The sequence below is a fragment of the Anarhichas minor genome, unplaced genomic scaffold, assembly GCF_050575085.1.
Source record: "Anarhichas minor isolate MPS153535 unplaced genomic scaffold, ASM5057508v1 ptg000058l, whole genome shotgun sequence".
In the NCBI taxonomy this organism is placed as follows: domain Eukaryota; kingdom Metazoa; phylum Chordata; class Actinopteri; order Perciformes; family Anarhichadidae; genus Anarhichas; species Anarhichas minor.
This window is the reverse complement of record NW_027466504.1, coordinates 6357501-6376737: the sequence shown is the minus strand read 5'-3', so window position 1 is coordinate 6376737 and position 19237 is coordinate 6357501. Positions and strand designations below refer to the sequence as shown.

At 45.2% G+C, this 19237-nt stretch overlaps 1 protein-coding gene across 2 annotated transcripts in view; it reads right to left on the bottom strand.

Moving 5' to 3' along the window:
- Window positions 1–1114: 1114 nt before the first annotated feature.
- The window catches only part of marchf5 (membrane-associated ring finger (C3HC4) 5), a 20768-nt gene continuing 2645 nt past the window's right edge, over window positions 1115–19237 (bottom strand). Inside the window, exons 2-6 of one of the 2 annotated variants that reach the window (XM_076077381.1) lie at window positions 13597–13799; window positions 4863–4993; window positions 4530–4713; window positions 4210–4376; window positions 1115–3023 (exon numbers count right to left, since the gene is read on the bottom strand). In XM_076077381.1, the coding sequence (XP_075933496.1) occupies window positions 2907–3023; window positions 4210–4376; window positions 4530–4713; window positions 4863–4993; window positions 13597–13799 (802 nt within the window). In that variant the 3' untranslated portion in view covers window positions 1115–2906. The remainder of the gene's footprint in view (window positions 3024–4209; window positions 4377–4529; window positions 4714–4862; window positions 4994–13596; window positions 13800–19237) is intronic. The other variant, XM_076077382.1, reaches the window with a different exon arrangement.

Below are 19237 nucleotides of genomic sequence, written 5' to 3'. Positions count from 1 at the left end.
TTACAGAGGAGGAATCTGATGCTTCACGAGCACACATCAGCAGACACTGATGGCACAGCGCTGTGTGTTACATCTTTGTTTCAACCAAAAGTGCTTTGCGCTGGTTAGGGGCTACTTCACTGAAGAAAGGTTGAGAACCACGGCCATTGACTGTATATAAGTTTGTTCTGTTTTTCTTCTCAACTTTATTAAAGGTAGACATTGACAATGTAATACAAACTTGTATACAGTCCATGAACACAACACATACATTAAACTCAGCCATAATATTCATTCAGTTAATAAAGATAAATAACATCATGGGTAGTATAAATAATATCAATAATTATTATTATAGAAAAATAAAGAAAATTAAAAAAAATATATCAAAAATAATTATTTTGGTGACAAAGGCTGCGAATATATTTGTTGGAAGAGGAAGTGACGCCCTAACTGAAGACTGGACAGATTGAGTTTTGATACGAGCGATGTGGTGTGGTGACGTAATATTTCACACACAATGAAAATACTATTTTCGAACAATGTCAAAATGAAAACAGCATTTGACATTTCATTGTCAAAGACTTAAAGATGTTAAAGATGTCCGCTTTATTTGTTAGCCATCGAACTCATGAGAACCTAAAAGACGCTCGGTCACATGGAACATTTTATTCAAGTTGTTGCATTTCTGAAGAAGATCTACTAAATAATTCTGGTTTTCATCCTCGCAGATTGTTAAATTGTTGCTCTTGAAATGGTGAAATGTTGGGACCCTTTGAGGAGCCGTTTAAAAACTCATGATTGTGTTGTATCAAAAGCTTCAAGGTTTGCCAGCATGTTGCTACGTCTCGATCTGAAAATCATTTAAATTATTTGAAAGTAACAAAAAAAAGGCACTGATCTTTTAGTGCAACCCAAAGAGCAGCAGCTTAGTTAGAGGCCGTAGCTGGATGGAGACCAAGCCGCCTTCATGCAGTGTTCAGAAGGAATCAGCAACATGACATATACTCTAGAGACATTTTGACTTTATTCTTTTTATTGTCTCGTGTGGTTCTGATTAATAAACTACTGAATGGAACAGCGTGTGTGCTTGAATGCAACACCCCCCCCACCACCACAAGCTCAACACATGCACTTCAACATTGGAAAAATACATTTATTCACAGAACTCGTAGCATAGAACTCTTAAACTCGACGTCTCTTTTGGCAGCGTGTAGACTGACTGACTGAGGGGAGGCCGTGGTCTGGAGGCACAGTTCATATGTGCAGGTTAAATATTCTATCAGTCACAGCACGTCTCATACCGAAGTCCACCGGCTGCTTCGAGAGGCAGAGAACAGGAAGTCAGGGTTCATCACGTTATGCTCGCAATGATTCAAAACACACAAACCATCGTGTAGTGCTATGTTCAGACATTTTAAAAAGCTGTATTCTCACACATAACTCATGAAGATAGTGTTGTATTTTACCAGGTTTTAGGATTTCTATTGCGACCCCAATACACTCTTATTTTGGAGGGACAGCATTTAAATGATGCATCATTTTGAGAAATGATGTCCCCTTTTATTGGGGATGTCCCACAGACGTTTTGATTTTCTACTGAAGAAATGTTTCATAAAGGCAATTAAGGTGTAGGCAGGAACACAAAATTAAAAAAACCTGGGACAACAAATCCCAAACTATCTGCACAGATAAATATCGCTCGTAGTAAGTGAGAAAATATGGCTTTTGTCATTTGGTTGAAGTGAACCTTTCAATTGTAAAATGTCAACCGCCCCGGTGACTTCTCAATGACCAGCGACCCAAGCTTCACTTCAGTCCGCATGATCACCTCAGAACCACAGCTCACGCTCAGGCAACACTACAGTCCCATCATCACGTGTTTTGGGGGGGGGGGGGGGGGGGGGGTTAAATAAAAGTCCACGCTGAGATGTTCATTGACTTTCAGCAAAGTTTCACGTCTCCCAGTGAAAAGTGCTGAGTCAACATTCACCCGGAGCTTATGAGATGCTTTCTAGTCCAACATCCCGTCACTGTGAAAAAAATAAATGAAAAAACAAAGCTCAGAGGACCAGAAGCCTCCATGTTATCCATCCGCCCGACTGGAAGAGACGCTCCAATCCTGCAGCGCTTTGACGAAACGGAGATAAAGCTACGACAATCACTGCCGAGGCATGTGAACAAAAAATATTAATAAACACCTTTCAAATTCTGCAGAGTCTAAATGTTCCCATGTGTGGTCAGTGTGTACTCGCTACAGTGGAGTTAAGATTGATCCTCAACATGTGTTACCTACATGAGGTTGATGTTCTGCATCATGATTCAGAACACACTTTATTGTTTCATCATCAACACATTCTGCACACTGAAGAATTGAAACCCCTAACATTGGCAAAGCGGGCTCTTTCAAATCTGCAAAATAACATTATAAAACAATCATTTGTTATTATTATTATAAAACTTTCTAATTACACATGCCCCGCATATTTAGTTTAGTTTAAAATACAGTAAGTTTACAATAAGTGTGAGATATGTAGCTGTTAAACCCACCCACCCACCAGACGCACAGCCTTCTTCTGTGTTAATGTGTGTGTGTTAGTGTGTGTGTTAATGTGTGTGTTAATGTGTGTGTGTAACTGCAAACATGCTCCGCTCTGTGTCCACAAGTCTTATCCGTCGTCCCCTTACGAAAGCGTCGGGAGCTTAAAAACAACGTGTGGCGGGGGCGGGGGGATGTTTTGCCTTAATGTCCGCGACGGTGCAGTGAGTCACTCCAGACAGGGTGAGGTGTGGGGAGGAGCGGGTGGTACTGGGGTGACACCGATCCCAAGTCTGTTTCACCAGCACTGCAGCAGTTCATCCCCCCCCCCCCGGCGGAGGCGTGTCGGTCGGTCCGGCCGTCCTCCCGTCCTCCCGTCAGGAACCCCTCAGGCCTCCTCCGGCTCGGGGAAGTCGAGGATCTTGCGGTGGGCTTGCCTCAGGTACTGCTGCTGCTTGAAGTACACCTTGAACGCCCCCTTGATGGCTACGAAGGCAATACCTCCCTGTAGGGAATAAACAGTGTTGAAAGAGGGCTTAAAGGCAGATTCAGAGTATCCCCCAACGCCTCAAACATTCTCCCTCGACCCCACAGAGCATGTGAGGAAATCTGTCTCCTTGGTGATACTTTAAATTAGGACCCATGACAAACATGAACTTGATGAATAGTTCCTCCCATTAAAACTGCAGAGGCAGAATTGGGTGCTTTGACTGGACCCCGATATATTTTATTTGAAAAGCACAAAAACAGGAACAAAAGGATGAATATCATTAGAGGGCTGAGGTCTGTGGGACGAGGTTGGTAGGATGAGGGTTAAAGCTCTACAACAACAACATCTATCCAAAAACATAAGTAGCTAATTAACATGGCATCTCTTTTGATAAATCCATATGAAAACAGAAGTGTAAAAACTGAATTTGTGTTTCCACAGGGCCGTCGTGCCAGACGTGACCAGGAAGCTTCTAGAGTCTGAGTCACGGTGAGTCAGCAGAGACTCCATGAAGTCACCGCACCTCACCAACCACGCTGCTTTGTTCGTTTGTTTTAAGAATGATCAGTTGTTTTAATAAAAAGTAACCCAACAACTATTAAACTGCACATTTTGGAGTAAGACACAATCGTAACACATTTGTGACTTTTATTTATGATTTGCCGTTTGATATTTGCTGTTGTCGGGTAAAAACCATGCAAAATCAATACAGATGATTCTCATGTTTTCTTTATGAACAAAGTAATAAATGTTCCTCTATTAGTGTGAACTGTTGAAACTGGTTTGGATGACTGGCTTTAACCAGAACTTCTTCTTCCTCCTTCCTGTAAAGGTGAAGCTTCCCGTCTGTCACTCACAGAGCGAGGACAGAGTGTTCAGTGGGATCACATGACCCGCTCCTCACTCACCACTAGGTGAGTGAGGAGGTGGGGTTTCTCTTCTCTTTACAGTTAACACTGGTTGAACTGGAATCATTTATCAACGAGCAACGTTGCCGTGAGCACTTCAAATCAGAGGAGACTAAACAAGGGGAGCATGTAGAACGTACCATTTAACTCACCTGAACACCTAAAGAATGATTTATATTCATGAATCATAATCCTCTATAAATAAACAGCAGCCGCTACGGCTTGATTCAATCAAGTATACTTGTAAAACTTTGACGAGTATTTATGTATTTCTTGTATTGGGCTGTACCCACCAGGATGGTCCTCTGCAGGTTGGAGTTGACGCTGCTGAACATGAGCTTCCCCACGATGGTGGCGATGGTGGGGAAGACCAGGGCGCCGCACAGGATCCGCGTCGCCGACACGTGGTCCGCCAGGGGGCTGGCCTCCGCCGGGATGCGAGGAACTGGGCAACCAATCCCTGCAGAGACGCACGGGGAGAGCAGCAGGGAGCCAGATGAAACGTGCACAAAAGTGGGTTTCGTACCCGAGAGCACGGCCCGTCTGTGAAGCAGAGGGCCGTCGGTTCAACGAGCCGGAGATCTGGTGCGAGTGTGTATTTGGGTGTCCTGACCTGGGAAGATGCTGTTGAGGATCTGCAGCTTGTTGCAGTACTTCCTCCACAGACGCAGCACGTAGTCCTCCCAGCGGATCATCTTGCCGAGGATCAGCATGACGGGGATGGTCGGCAGGCCGATGAGCAGGAACAGAGGGTCGGCCCGCTCCATGACGTCCAGGCCCTCCTTGTGGCCCACCACCTGGAGAGCAGAGGGGCCAGTCAGAATGGAGCAGAGGAGTCAAACTGGTCGACTTTCACTTACAAATAAGGATCAAAGAAGGGAGCAACAGAGGAGCACGTGGGACTGATCAGACCCAACATAAACCCAAAAGCTCTCATTGGTCACACCTGCATGACAGTGACAGCTCCGTAGGTGACCGCCGTCCAGTAGATGGAGCCCACCATGATGCCGGCAGCAGCGAAGGGGCCGGCCTTAGAGATGAGCCGGTCGGCCAGGTCCAGCACGTAGACCACGGGACCTGATGGAGGAAAAGCGCTCAGAGTGAGAAACTTTACATCGTGTAAATCAACCCGTCAGTGCTAACAGGCCGGTTGAGATCTGTAACAGTCGACATGAACAGCTACATTCAGAACCTGTGGGCCCGGTCTACGTACAGAACTAATCCGGCTCACGGGATGTAGATTCAGCGTTAAAGCCGGTCATTGGCCGCCTGCTTGAGACGGAATACTCCTCCCCTTCCTATTTTGCAAGAGCACCGTCGCTGCATCATGGACTCAGTGCGATTGGTTTAAAGAAACAATGTTGACTGTCAAAGTTTGTCATTTGACCATTTAAGGCTATTATATTTTCACAAGGTCAGAAACACTTTTGTATTTCTTTAGCAATATTCTGACAATATGTGATGAACTGCTTTAATTCACTTTTTTATATTTAATCCCGCTGAATCAGAGCAGATAGATTTCGGTGAGTCCACACATGAACATCCCATCACTGGCAAACACATTTGTACTGAACAGTGTGAGAGTATTGCAGCACGGGGTCACGAGCCTCCTGCAGGTAAAACCACCACTGGGACAAGAAAAGTCCTGGACCTGGAACCACAACGTTCCAGTAAACGGTAACAGAACCGAGGACACAAGGAAGCTCGGCTAAATAAACCACCATGTGGTCAGGCAGCCTTCCAGCGCAACAAATACAAAGAATGACAACAACGCAGTCGTGTGAAAGAAAAGAGACTTTGTATTACAAGGTGTGCACCAAACCCGACCGGCTTCAGAGGTATTGACTGACGGGGGAGGAGCTTATCAGCCGGGTACCACCTAGATTCAAAACAAATAGGCCAACATGTAACATGCAGGAAAGGATTCATCTGAAGTCCAAACGGGCTTTCAGAGGAGCTAGTCAGACATCAGGAGCAGGACCTTGGAAAAATAAAAAATAAAAACATTCTCTGCTGCATTCTCCTCTGACTCGAGGGAAGCCATGCAATATTTACAGGAAGGCAACCTGATTTCCTCACTCAGACAGACCCATCCACATCCTATTAATAACTAGCCCAGGGGTCAGAGGGAGGAGCGCCACACAGCACCGGGCCTCTGTGTGTGCCGCAGTGAGCTAACTGCAGGATAGGAGCCACAGCACAGAGCTGCATTGTCACTACTGTACAGGCCAATCAATGCTGTGCTGCAGCTATAGAAACAGTTCGGGATAGGTCACGTGAGACTTCTGTAATTGACTGTTTATTAAGCATTTAGCGCCAACACGCTCTCGCCAGGCAAATGTGCAGTTTACAGTGACACCGGGGGCAGATTCACCACTTTAGATTCGTAGTTATTGCTGACTCAGCGAGTTCTCGATTTCAGAGTGTGATGAGTAAAAGGACTTCCAGGACTTGGTGAAAAAATGCCGGCTCCAGTTTACGGTTCTTCTAAACAGAGTAAAAATGTACATCTGGTTAGTCCGAGTAATATACTACAAGTATGATAGGAAGGAAAAATCTGTGTTTGGCAAACAGCGCCACAGGTTTGGGGTTGCTGGATTGCGAACTTCCTCAAATCCAATGAAGAGCAGGACAGAGGTGCTAAAGTTAGCCTCCACTCTGATAGCATCCAGGCCCCACACAGTGGGAATAACACTAGCACACAGCAGATGTGCTGGTTATGAACAGGTCGAGTGACCTGTAATAATGAAGTGACTGTGGAGCAGGAAGCTAGTTAGCTGGACATGCTAACATTGAAGCTTCTGTTTAAATCCGAAGCTCGACAGCTTTCCCAACAAAAACTAAGGACTTCAACTGTGACTTATGATTTTGGTTTTCTGGGGCTTTAATACAAGTTCTGACAAACAAAAGTAAATATAGCCACAAGTGGTTCAAATGTCATTTCAACGGGCTTTCTGACAAACACGCCAGTCTCTTGAGAAGGTTGACATTCATGGTCACATTTCTAAAATAGTGATCTCGACTCGTCTCGCCTGGTTGAGAAATAAAGCAGCGCCGAGTCATCGGTCCTTGTGAAAGCAGGACTCTCCCCTCTGGATGTGTCAGCGACAGATTGATGGATATATCATCCAGTTTCATTTACGCCACATGGATGGTATACAGCAAGTAAAAAAATAAGATCGACCTTGTAGCACTACGGGCTTCCATCACTTAGCGTTAAAGGACGACTGTGCTGCAGTCGGTTACAGGCTGCTGGCAGAGCAGCCGAGTCATCTCCAAGTCCTCAAAGGAGACGTGGACAGATCTAATGCAAACACCTGCAGAGGAAATCAAACCGTAGCGGCTGCATTCACATTAGCCTCAACGCAGAGTGTATAAAGGGCAGCAGCTTTCTAAAATTAGTCTCCGTGGATATTTTTGGGGTTATGGGTTTTTCCACAGTCGGGACATAAGACGGGCTTTATTAAGCTGTTTGTACAGCCAGAAGTGCTCGACACGAGTCGTACACAATTCAGCCACTGTGACCTGTGCAGCCGAGTACATTCAGTCTATGAAAGCTTCAGAGCACAGGTCAGCGCAGCGTTTTAAGCTGCTCTTTAGAGCTCTTTAGACAGCAGTGCTCCGGGTCACTTGAGCAGGAAGGAACCCGAAGCAAGAGAGAAGCATTTGGCACTTTTAAAGCTACTTAGCACGCAACGGAAATATCTCCCTTTTATTTCTAGAGCAGTTGTAAACACAAAAGCTCTCTCGTCCACCGCCGGCCTTTTGATGCTTTCCAGAGCTCGTTTTTTCCTGCACCTGTTTTTCAGCGACCGGATTGATCTCGCATTAAAATGGCTTATTTTGATGACAGCGTTGGATTTCTCTTCCGCTTCCTCCCTGCCTGAGCATTACGCCACCGCCCGCCGGAGGGAACTGGGTCGCCCCTTAATGGCTGCTGGCAGGATGGAGCGCTGAGCAATTCATTTCAGCCCATGGCAGCAGATTCCATAATTAAGATAATTAAAAAAGAAGGAAGGGAGAGAGGGAGAGAGGCAAAAAAGTGCAATCCCTCAGTAGTGGGCACGCATGCTGGCACACTGTTCCAGCTGGCTTGTTTACTCTCTCGCTCTCTCTCACTGTCTCTCTCTCTCTCGCTCTCTCTCTCTCTCTCTCTCTCTCTCTCTCTCTCTCTCGCTCTCTCTCACTGTCTCTCGCTCTCTCTCTCGCTCACTGTCTCTCGCTCTCTCTCTCTCACTTTCTCTCTCTCTCTAAAAAAGCAGAAGCAAGGACACGCCGTCCTCGGAGTTCTATTGCCGGCCAAATTGGCATGATACACTGATATGCTGGCTTTGGCTGCAGCAGGTGCTGGTGGGAACAGGGCCAGAACAGCATATAGCTACCCTACTCTTTGTGGGCCGCAGTGTTGATATCTTCTGTATCTCCTGCGTCACGAGCCGGTTAAAAAAAATAATCAAAACCCGGGTTTAATAGAGAAGGTGATCTGTGGCTCCGGATCAAGCCTGCATCTGATCCGGGATCCCTCCCTCGGAGGCCCAACATGAGTAATGCCCTTTAAGCCGCTAGAAATGAGCTGGCCTCAGCAGCAACCCTGAGAAAATAACCACCGTGGCAGCTTCCAAACAGTGATCCCCGGCTCCACCTGTCCGCAGCGTCGCCTCCACCGCCCAAATAGAAAGCCGTCATCCCCGTGTTGTCGCCAAGCTGTGGAACGGCTATCATCGTGAGGGCTGATTAAAGCCGCTGCAAACACCACCGTTTGAGCCGCTAAAATGATATTTAAAAAAAGGAAAAATATATACCTGAGCTTTAAAGTGTGAAACACAACACACATGGAGCAATTGGCTGTCTGTACAACAAGCACGTCATAAATACCAGGTAGCATCGTCTATATCACTATAATAAAGAATGGGACAGGACCACTGCAGCAATGATGCAGCAAAACAGACAACGCCGGGCTCCTCCTGCTCACTTTGAAGTGTCCTGCAGCGAGAGGCTGGAACTCCTCCGATGGCTCAGAGATAGAGGAGAGATTTACTTTTCTGCGTTCATTAGTAATATTCCCATTATTCATCAAGCATGAAGCAGGACATGTTGAAGCCCTTTAATAAAGGCCCATCTGCCTGTGTAACAGGATACACTGGATTGCTGGAAGACGTACGACAAACATTTACAGCAGAGTGATGGGAGAATTACCTGAAAACTAACCGAGTCACGAGGTAAAACCCATCTATTTGGTAATCTAAGTAACAAACTCAATACGTTGCATACGCGGTTTGACATCATGTAAATCGGCATGCAACTTTTGCATGTGGCTCCACCCCGTGGGAAAGGATCAGGTCTGAGGCACATCCTGTTCCTTCTAGAACCGTCACCATCACAGACCTGAGTGTTAATGACGGGACGTTTAAAGTCACGGGGAAACACCGGAGGACTGCCGGGATTTCACAGACTCATCGGCAGAGCGGCTCCGCTGCTCTCCTCCTCCGCACTGTCAGCCCTTTGATGAGCCCTTTGATGTCAGCTCCTCCCGCCGTGACCCAATTCCCCCCCCCCCCCCCCCCAAGACACATCCAGCATCTCTGCACGGCTCCGTCTGATACTTGCTAACGGGATTAGGGGAAAAGACACCTTTCCCTGGGGATGAAGACCTTCCCAGGCAAACGCAACAGGCTTTGTGCTTCCAACCAACCACTGCTCAACTTCCTGTCCCGATACATTCAGCTGCTGGGGGTTCAGAACATAGCGGCAGGAAGTAACTTGACGTAAATGGTTCTGGATTTCGCACTTAATACAAATGAAATAAATCAAGTTGGCTACAGTAAATGGTAGATGAATTAACCTTGCGCAGGTTGCAAATAGTTGCCATGATGTTGACCGGTAAAACTGGTTTGTCGACGACCGAAGTATTCAAACTATGTTGGCACTGCTGAGTCAGACATTGAACGACATCAACGAGCCTGGAGCTTTTGGTAAATCACAAAGCATGCTGGTGCTAAGGGCATTGGATTAACAGGAAAGAATATAAACGGTCTATTTGTCTTCAGTTATTTTGTTCCTAATGCATACAAACAAATATTTTATTTCCTATCCACACAGAACGACCAATCACTGCAGTAATTAGGGCTTTACCGAATACTTGACATTTAAATTCTGAATCAACATTAGAATGCCGTGCAGCTTTATTTTTTTGCGCGTCTATTGATTGGGTTTAAACCCGTATTTCGGCAAAGTTGCAGATGAATATCAAGCCACGCTGATTATTAGTGTTACATTATTAATAGAATTAGATTCCAGATGTGGCTGTGTAGTAGTGATGCGCTTCTCTCTTTCTCAAACACACGCACTAAGTCCTCACCTACATGTATGTTGACAAAACAGAAGAGTTCTATTCATTGCTAAGTTATTCAATCCGATGAATCACTTTATTCAAATTGAGGATTTTGTTCGAGGATATTCCATGTATTTAGGGCGATGACAACATAAAATATGACAACAGACGTCCAAAGCTTCATTGGAAAACCTCCATGAAGCTTTGAATGTAAACAAAACTAAAGCCCTAGTCGTCATTGGGCCTCATTTATCTTCCTGCGTTTGTTCTTCATGAGACAGGTCATAAGAAAAGTCTGTACGTCAGATTCACTCCAGGTTCCTAAACCGCAGAATGTGTGTCATGATGATGAATCCCATTGTCTGTGTTAATAGAAGGTGTGTGCCAGTTAATCAGAAAGGTAAACGCCCTGCCAATCCCCACATCAGAGCATCAGACAGCAGGGCCGTGTGCAAATCGAGGAGAAAAGTTGTGAGAATTAAATCAAGAACGCCCAAACGAAAGTCTGTATCATTCTCTGAGGGCGGCATCAGTAAGCAGATCAGCAACAGGAAAGAGGAAGTTACCCTTTCAAAATAAACCACTGGCCCATCCATCACGATGCTATATTGCTGTTGACCAAACCACATGACAGAAGGAACACAAACTTAGGAGTGATGAGCTTGAGGTTCCACATTTTACCTCCTGGACCACAACTCCTCACTGTTGTTAAAAAAGAGCTGGCTAAGAATAAGGACATAATGATGAGGCATGCTGGGAGAAAACACTGATGCAATGTGTCTAAACGATGACTTCAGAAGCTACCGCGTGAAAACAGAGACTCAACTCATGTCTTTTAAAGACGGAGCATGTGAGCGAGACTAACATTAGACAACACAAACATGTTTGTGAACAACTCAGATGAGTTCTCCTGGACCGAAATAGAATAGATAGCTCGAGTTTGAATATTATATATAATAATAATATATTATTATAAAATAACTCATAAAACTAAAATAGAGATACATTAGTTGAGTCCTCTAGAAAGGTTATCTTTGATTTCAGCACTGTATTCCGTTAGGATTAATAAACCCCACACACATTAGGAGGAGGTCCTTTGGATCCTGACTGTGAGAGATTTGTTCTAATTCGGCCTAAAGAGCAGACTTCCTTTTACTGTGTTGCTTGGCAACCAGTCAGGCATGGCTTCCCTTGATTCAGAGATATATACGCGTGTTTACCCTTTCTGCTTTACATTGATGAGTTTATAAGTAAAAGTTATTCTTTATCTGCGACACAAACACTGGGCACCCAAAGGCTTTTTCCACCAGTGTTTCGCAAACTTATTTTCCGAGGAGCCACTTTTTAAACACGACAATCCATCACACGTTCACAATAAGTGTGAATTTGTGTGCAAATTAACATTTCAAACTAAGTTTCTGCCATTTCCAAATCACCTTATATTCTGGTAGAGGTAAACCAGCCGTTTCAAAGAGATATACATTTGCTAAGCGTGTTAAATACTTAAATATGAGAAAAAAATAAATGCATTTAAGCAGAGTTAACCCCAATCTTTTATTCCTCTCTTCAGTAAAACCAACAGAATGCACTCTAGCTTCTCAGAGTAGTACAGTAGTATAAGTAGGCTACAATGATTAGAACAGAAGGAACATTCAGGCTCAATATACTGCAGATAAAAAACACAATGGAAGAAATTCTGCAAATCTATTTGGCGACCCAAATAACATCTCCTGCAACCCATCTGTGGGTCCCAGTCTTTGGCCCACTTACACTACCCATAATAGTTTAGCAATGTCTCTTTCAGACATGCGTCGCATCCTCGAACAGATGGAGACGCCAAGTGTGTGAAGGGTGGGACCATTCTTTCAGAGCGGGCCTGTTGAAAAGCTCTACTGGATGTTATGTTTTTTTCCTGCATGCAAGGGTTGATGAAGCACTAATTAGCAGTCCTACTGGGACCTGTGAACCAATTAACACACCCTTAAACACAGAGAGGAATAGGCCTGGCAGACATATTCCCAAACTAGCCAGCAAACAGCCATGTGCCAATAATCGGCTCTCAGAGAGCGACACAGAAACCCATCGGGGTTATCTACCTCGGAGCAGGAAGCGATTTAAAGAAGCCGAGCCGAACGTTCCGATTATGGAAGCAAAGTGACTGACGGCACAGCCTCGGTCACTGTTCATATACATGAACCTGTTTACCAGCCGAGCCAGGCCTCCTGCAGACTAGCATTGTCTTGGGGCCAGCTACCGTCTCAAATTGCAACGTCTCTCTCCTTGAGGTTGAACTGGCAGTGGCCCAGTGGCTGATGGGTAACCCAGTGACAACTGTGGACTTAACTTTAAATGTGTCCAGGTTTTGGCATTTGGTTGCAAAAAAAAAACGTTAGCAAAAGGATAAAACTACGGTATTCTTTCTGCTGTACCTAGAATATTTCTGACAACAACCAGCATGACGGGAAACTGAAAAGCGAGGAGGTTCTGGCCAAATAAACATGGACGTGTATGGCGTGTGTTCACTGAATGAGTCATGGCTGGTGCTCTGACTCGTCAGGATAATTGAGGCAGCCACTTCTCTAAACTGCTGCTGGTCCATGAGCCAGGAGCTGCGCTGTGTAACAAATGAGCGCCCTTCTGTTCCTCGTCAGGCTCAAAGGAAATATTTACCCGGATCACCACAGAACCCTCGCTGGTTTCGGAGTAAATAAACACGCACTCAGGCGAGACAAACTGAATCGCTCTCAGAGCTTCCTGGGTACGGTTGCAGGCGGCAGCTATTAAGAGCGCCCTCAAAGAGGAGCTACGTGGAAATATGCGCTCTAGTGACGCTTCGATGTTGACAACTGGTACAAAAAGAGAGGCGTCGTGGCATTTTGACAATACAAGTGAAATCCAGAAGTTATTGACTTTTTTGGCAGTTTCTCAATCTATTTAGGGCTGTAGAGCTTTCTTTTTCACCGCGTTTGTAGTGTAGACATCCCTCACACACTAAAAAGAGTGAAACTTAGCATTGCACTCCTATAAAAGTCGCAAAGGATAGTTTAAAAAAACAAAATGAATGCAGCAGAACCAGAGATAGTCTGTTCTTCATCACGCATTCTTCTTCGTCGTCAAAAACCCACCTACATTACCTACAATTCAACTCAACCGCCGACAGTTCGGCCTGAGATCTGAGCGTTGTTATGCTAGTAGCAGTTTACGTAGGGTCGGGCTTCAGGTCTGTTAAACTCGCTTTTTTCTTTTCTTGGCCCCAAAAAAAAAAGAAACCACAAAGCTCAGCTAGTGCCACATTATTCTCAAGCTTATCTGCCTCGTCCGGGTTTTTATCCCGCGAGATGCAACCCACCTAGTTTGGGAAAGACGATGAGGTATTCTGCATTGCATTGTGGGCAGGCCACGCGTGCCGTGCTGTTGCCCCGTTGCTTCTCGTCCACCCAGCGCTGCAGGCAGGCCTGGTGAACCCACTTGGTGGAGCCGCGGCAGCGACACGGACGCACCCACTCCGCCATGCGGTCATCCTCGTCTGTGGCAAAGCACACCCAGCAGCTCCTGAAAACACACACGGGTGGGATAAAGACAATGAAACACATGCACCCTGATAACAGATTTCTAAAATATTCTGACATTTTTTTGTAGTTGCATTAAATCCCAACACTCCCCAAAAGAAACCTGAGCTCCCCAGAAGCAACCAAATGTCTATTTTGGGAGGGTGGAGTGGGTGCTAACCATTAACATTTCTAATATTGCAATGAATGAAATCAAACATCCTGTCATTGGTCATTTTAAATGTATGTGCTCAGGTAGCACAGGAGGTCTGATCCCACTATGGACTTGTAATCAGCTGCACGGGCCTGTCAGCTACACGTTGTTGTTTTTGTTTGGAAGTAGGTTGTGTTTGTTTTTTCTTTTCACATTGAGGCCGGTATGAACATGTGTTTGTGTGTGGTAGACTGGAGGAGAGTGTGAGAGGGAGCAAGCAAGACTAATATAATCTTTCATGTCCCCTTTGAGTGGAAAGCACTTCACTTCAAACAGGACTCAAAGGTTTGGCTTAGATCAGGATTATAACGATAGAAATAAACCGCGATCGATACATAAACCCGAAAGGCAAACTAGCCGTTATGCTGACTGCTTGTCAAGCACATCAGACAGCACAGCAGGAACAGTTCAATTCTCACTCAAACAAAGGCGAAGCATGTCCAGGGCATTATCTTTTAGATCACAATAACATACCCTTTATTATCAAAGTCAATACCTTTTTGAACCAACAGATTCAAAAGAAGGCCAACATTTACCGTACTGTACTCTGGCTTTTCACTGAATATGTCCGCTTGCTTTGCCTCTAGTTTAAGCTACATTCAGTCACACTGCAACTCAAACCCCAGTTGTCCCAGTGCCAGTGCACACCGTATTCTGATCAACCACAGCTAGGATGTGCAGTGAAAGCACATCGGACAAACTAAGGACACACAGTCTCTCTCGTGTGTGACATCCAAACAAATGCCTTGTTCAGGACTCAAGCCCCCCCCCCCACCACCACAAGCATCCCAACATATCCTCCTTCCTCTCTTCCCACACACAGTGAAGGTAAATGAGGCAGGAAGAGTCCACCTCCTCAAACTGTTGCCTCCTCCCTCACAGGAAAGGAGCCATTAGTATGTTTGGCCCGTCTGCTGTACCGTCTCCCAATTAACTGGACTCCTTCTGAGAACAATACACCCACTAGCTCTCCATGTCAGCCCCACATCTGGGGAGGTAACCTGAGGTCCAAGTTCCCCCGACCTTACCACTTCTCCGACTGTGACACTATATTGCTTCTCCATAATTAATCAGGTGCATGCGACTGGCTGGAAGCTTCACTGCCCCTGTGTGTCGCTGCATGAGGCTAAGTTCAACAATCGAAACCAGTGACACTTATTTTAGCTGCTACATACCTGAAAAATATTCATAGGTTAGACCTGAATAATTGATTTAAGAAAAATCAGCAACACCAGACCATGACTACTAGAGCCAAGCTCCTAAACTATGACTGAGGGGCTCCACTGGATCTAATTTAAAAAAGTAGGAACAGTGTGACAATTGTGGAAATGGAGAAAAAGAACCAACTCGACTCCAAAATGTCAAGATTTTCCTTAAAGTCGCATTCATGTTCAATGATGCCTGGGACTAGCTTGTTGCTAGGCGATGCCCTCAGGTTCAGGGGCTGACCCATTTACAGCCCGACCATACGCCAGTGACATTTAGGTTCAGAATCACACTGAACCTTGATCAGTTGGCATTTCACTGGATGGATGAAACGATCATTAGTCTACACACACAGCTCCCATAAACCCTGCCATTAATACAATCTAATAGAGATGCATGTTCTTTTTTTTTTTTCTCTGTATGTATATTTTGATTATCATTCACATGAGGACATTTCTGTCACTGACTCTGCTCCAAGTCCATCCATTCCACTGAATACTGCCAGGCCGGTTAGAAACTGGGCCCGGTGCCGGTTGAGGAGTACCAGACGGACCAGTATCTCTTCTCCGACAGGGTTTAGACAACCAGCTGCCTGTGTCCGATAAGATTTATCTAAAGTTTACGGTTCCATTTCCTGTCGGTCACAGGTATGCCTGGAATGGAGGAAACCCACTCACTAGGAAGTATTATGTGTCTTACCACATCAGAAATAACTTACTGTGGGATTAACTACAGCTTGAATCGCTAAACATGCTCCCAGAATGTAGAAGGTCCCATTACCCTTAAATGCATTTTTAAGAATGTTAAAGGTCTGGTAGGTTTACTGATGAGCCTGTGATCATAAATATTCTGCCAGCTTTTTTCACATTGTCCCAGCGAGTAGGTGCATAAAACACTTGTTTCACTCACATTGAAATCTGGGGAGAGATGGACTTTCTAGTCACTTCAAAGCAACTTTTTCTTGGCCACCTCTACGGCACTGTTATTCAGTTGTTAGCTCAGTGAATCCCCACAGTACACCGTGTATATTTTTACACTCCTGCCCCCACAGTTAAATAATGGATGCCAAATCTGTGGGCCCTCCGTCATCGTCGTACTGAGGTCTAGGTGTGCTCCTTTACCGGGACCACAGGGGACTCCTCTGTGAGAGACTGGACGGCCAACTTGGATCATTTGCTCGGGTTGCTGCCTGCCTGCAGTGGATGATTTTCCAACACTCCCTTGGTGCTGAATAAAACATGACGACGCAGGAGAGGAGCCTTGGGGTCGAGGCGCTCAGGTGACACGGCCGGCTGAAGGACCAGGACGAGTCCGACGGAAACATTAACCCTCCAGTCACACTTCCGTCTACCGCCCATCGCCTCTCTGCTTCTGACAGGTATGCGAGCCCGACACTACATGTAATGCAAACTCACGCTTTATTTTGCACTGCAGAGATGGATACGGATAAAAAGAAAAATATGCATTGTGTGGCTGTTTCCTACAGGGGGGTGGACATCCCAAAAGAACAGCACAGAAATTGAAACTGAGGCAGCTATAAAACATGACGATGCAAAGTGGAGCAGCGGACAGATGTCTCCACAGGACCACGACAGAGGAGAACAAAACCGAGCGCTCCCTTAGATTCGCTGGCTCCTGTTCCTGAAACCCGGCCCTGCAGCGTGACAGGACCTAATACAACAGCACCGAAACGCTATCCTCTGTGAGAAACCTTAATCTCCGGCTCGCTGTTGCCTCAGCCCCGTTGAACAGAACAGTCGGCAGATAAGCCCGAGCTGCACATGCACAAAATGGTGCTCCTACATATTATGCAATGTGTTCACGAAACACACTCGCAACATATTTACACGACAAAAACGAAGCTCAAACCTACGGACACGTAATGTTGACCAATGCTTCCGCACACCTGACACCCTGTTACTGCTTAACAAGGTCTGGAAGGAGTCCATAAAAATGTCCTTTAAGAAAATGAGATGTGATGGTGGCGAGCAGCCTAAACTGTGCTGAAGCAAGGTGACCTGCCGTCTCCAACACTTATTTACACGTTAAACAGGCAAACTGGAGTGGGGCTTTGCAGTTTCCACAATGGAGCTTTAATTCACTTAATCCTAACAGACTGCTTTGAAACTTCAAGGGCAGGCAAACAGCGGTGTGTATTATCCTTTTTTTATTTTTTATTTCCACCTCAGCTGAGGATGTCCTTTTGACAACCTAAGAAAGAGCAGAGCTGTATCATAGAGTCACAGAAACACACTCTGATGGTGGGCTGTGGAGGAATACAGGAAGACAGCGTTATTAACACTGTGTACAAAGACGAGTGCAGACGGCATGGCCACTTTCTCATCGTCTAACAAGTCAGGCCCCCGGTCATAAGCCGCCCCACAAAGGCTCCTTTCACTCAGCGGCGGTCACGTGACTGTGGGAAAAGTGGAGGTTCCTCGGCACAAAAGGCGGGGCACAGGAGCACTGGATTCTGTCCCACAAAGATATTAAAAAAGGAAGGTTATGTCTACCGGGGCCTTCTCCATGTCTGACTGATTATACTCAATCACCAACTAGTCTTGTCCATGTCAGCTCAATAACCCGTTTAGGGGGGATTGGAATAAGGGCCGACAATTATCAATCTATTTACATCAACGATAAGCAAGCAGGCTAAGAAACCGTGTCTATTTGGGCAGTTTCAGGTGCGATTGAGTCGTACAGTGCCCGTCTGTCTGCTCCATTTCAGCACTCTGGACAGCGCCGCACTGTACACGCAGAAACGCACTATACACGACAATTACGCGGCCATTATTCTGAAAGACCAGCAAAGCAATAGTCACGCGTGTCTCGGCCAATAGTTTTGTTGTTTTTAATACTTTTCTATAGAAAGCTTAAACAGAAGGTCATCAATGAGCACTACATTGGACAATATACAAGACTTGAACAATGAGATTAAACTGTGTAGTCGGGGGACACCCCTAAAAATATACACCCATCAAGAGTCTAAGATTAGTACCTTTAATGCAATAGTTGTATAGTGTTGGGTATTTTCCACGAGGTGTACAAAATAACCGGGTGTCCTTACAATGTTGTGCAATCGATGACTAAAAGCTCCGGCTTCTAAACTTACATTTGAATCAACACCTTGTAGACAGTGTCAACAAATATATTTTTCTTGCAGTTATGGCTTGTATATTGTATTATCGTACATAATTGTTTTTGACATTTTACAAAAATAACTGAACAGAAACTGACCAGTACGCATTATCCAGGGAGGTGTGTTCATGTTGCTCATCAGCTATTAACAAGCGAGTTAAGTTTGTTTAGTGAGTCAACCGACACAGGAACCTCACAACTCTATTGCTGCTTCAGGCGACTCCATAACAAAGTTGTGTACTTCTACAACCTACAGTGCTGTGACCTCTGGATCATATTAACTCGTAAAGTCCAGGAAAGGGCGTTTGTTTACACTTTGATCGGCCCATGAGTGGCTGGCTTCCAAAGTTAAGAAGACTATATCCAGTACAGGAATCCAATCCATGAATCCAAAACGTCTTCTTTATGGACGTCTCTGGAGTCACATGTCTCGCACATATAATGTTCACATGTAATGTGTGTCTTAAATATTCTAGGAATGTTAATTGTGCCATCTGTAAACACTAACAGTATAAAAAGTTATAAAGCATTGAAAGAAGGTTCTATGATACAACCCAGACTTTGAGGCCAATAATGTAAACGGGGTGGCCTTGTGGTTTAAATCACCCGAGCCTGCTAGCTAAACCACCGAGCTCAAGACATGTCATTTGGTGTGACCTTTCTCTGACGCTAAGGCCATGCACCACAGGTTATTTCTGCAAGCTGTAGGTTACCGAGCCATGAAAGGTCTGCTGCTGATCGGGTATTATTTTCGATTTAAAATAAGTCATTAATTGTTTCAAGTTTTGTATTTAACAAAGAAAATGAGCGTCTCTTTCTTATGATTGAAGAGAGTCCGCCCCTCCATACCAAAATTGAATAAATTCATGGCTACATTATCAGCC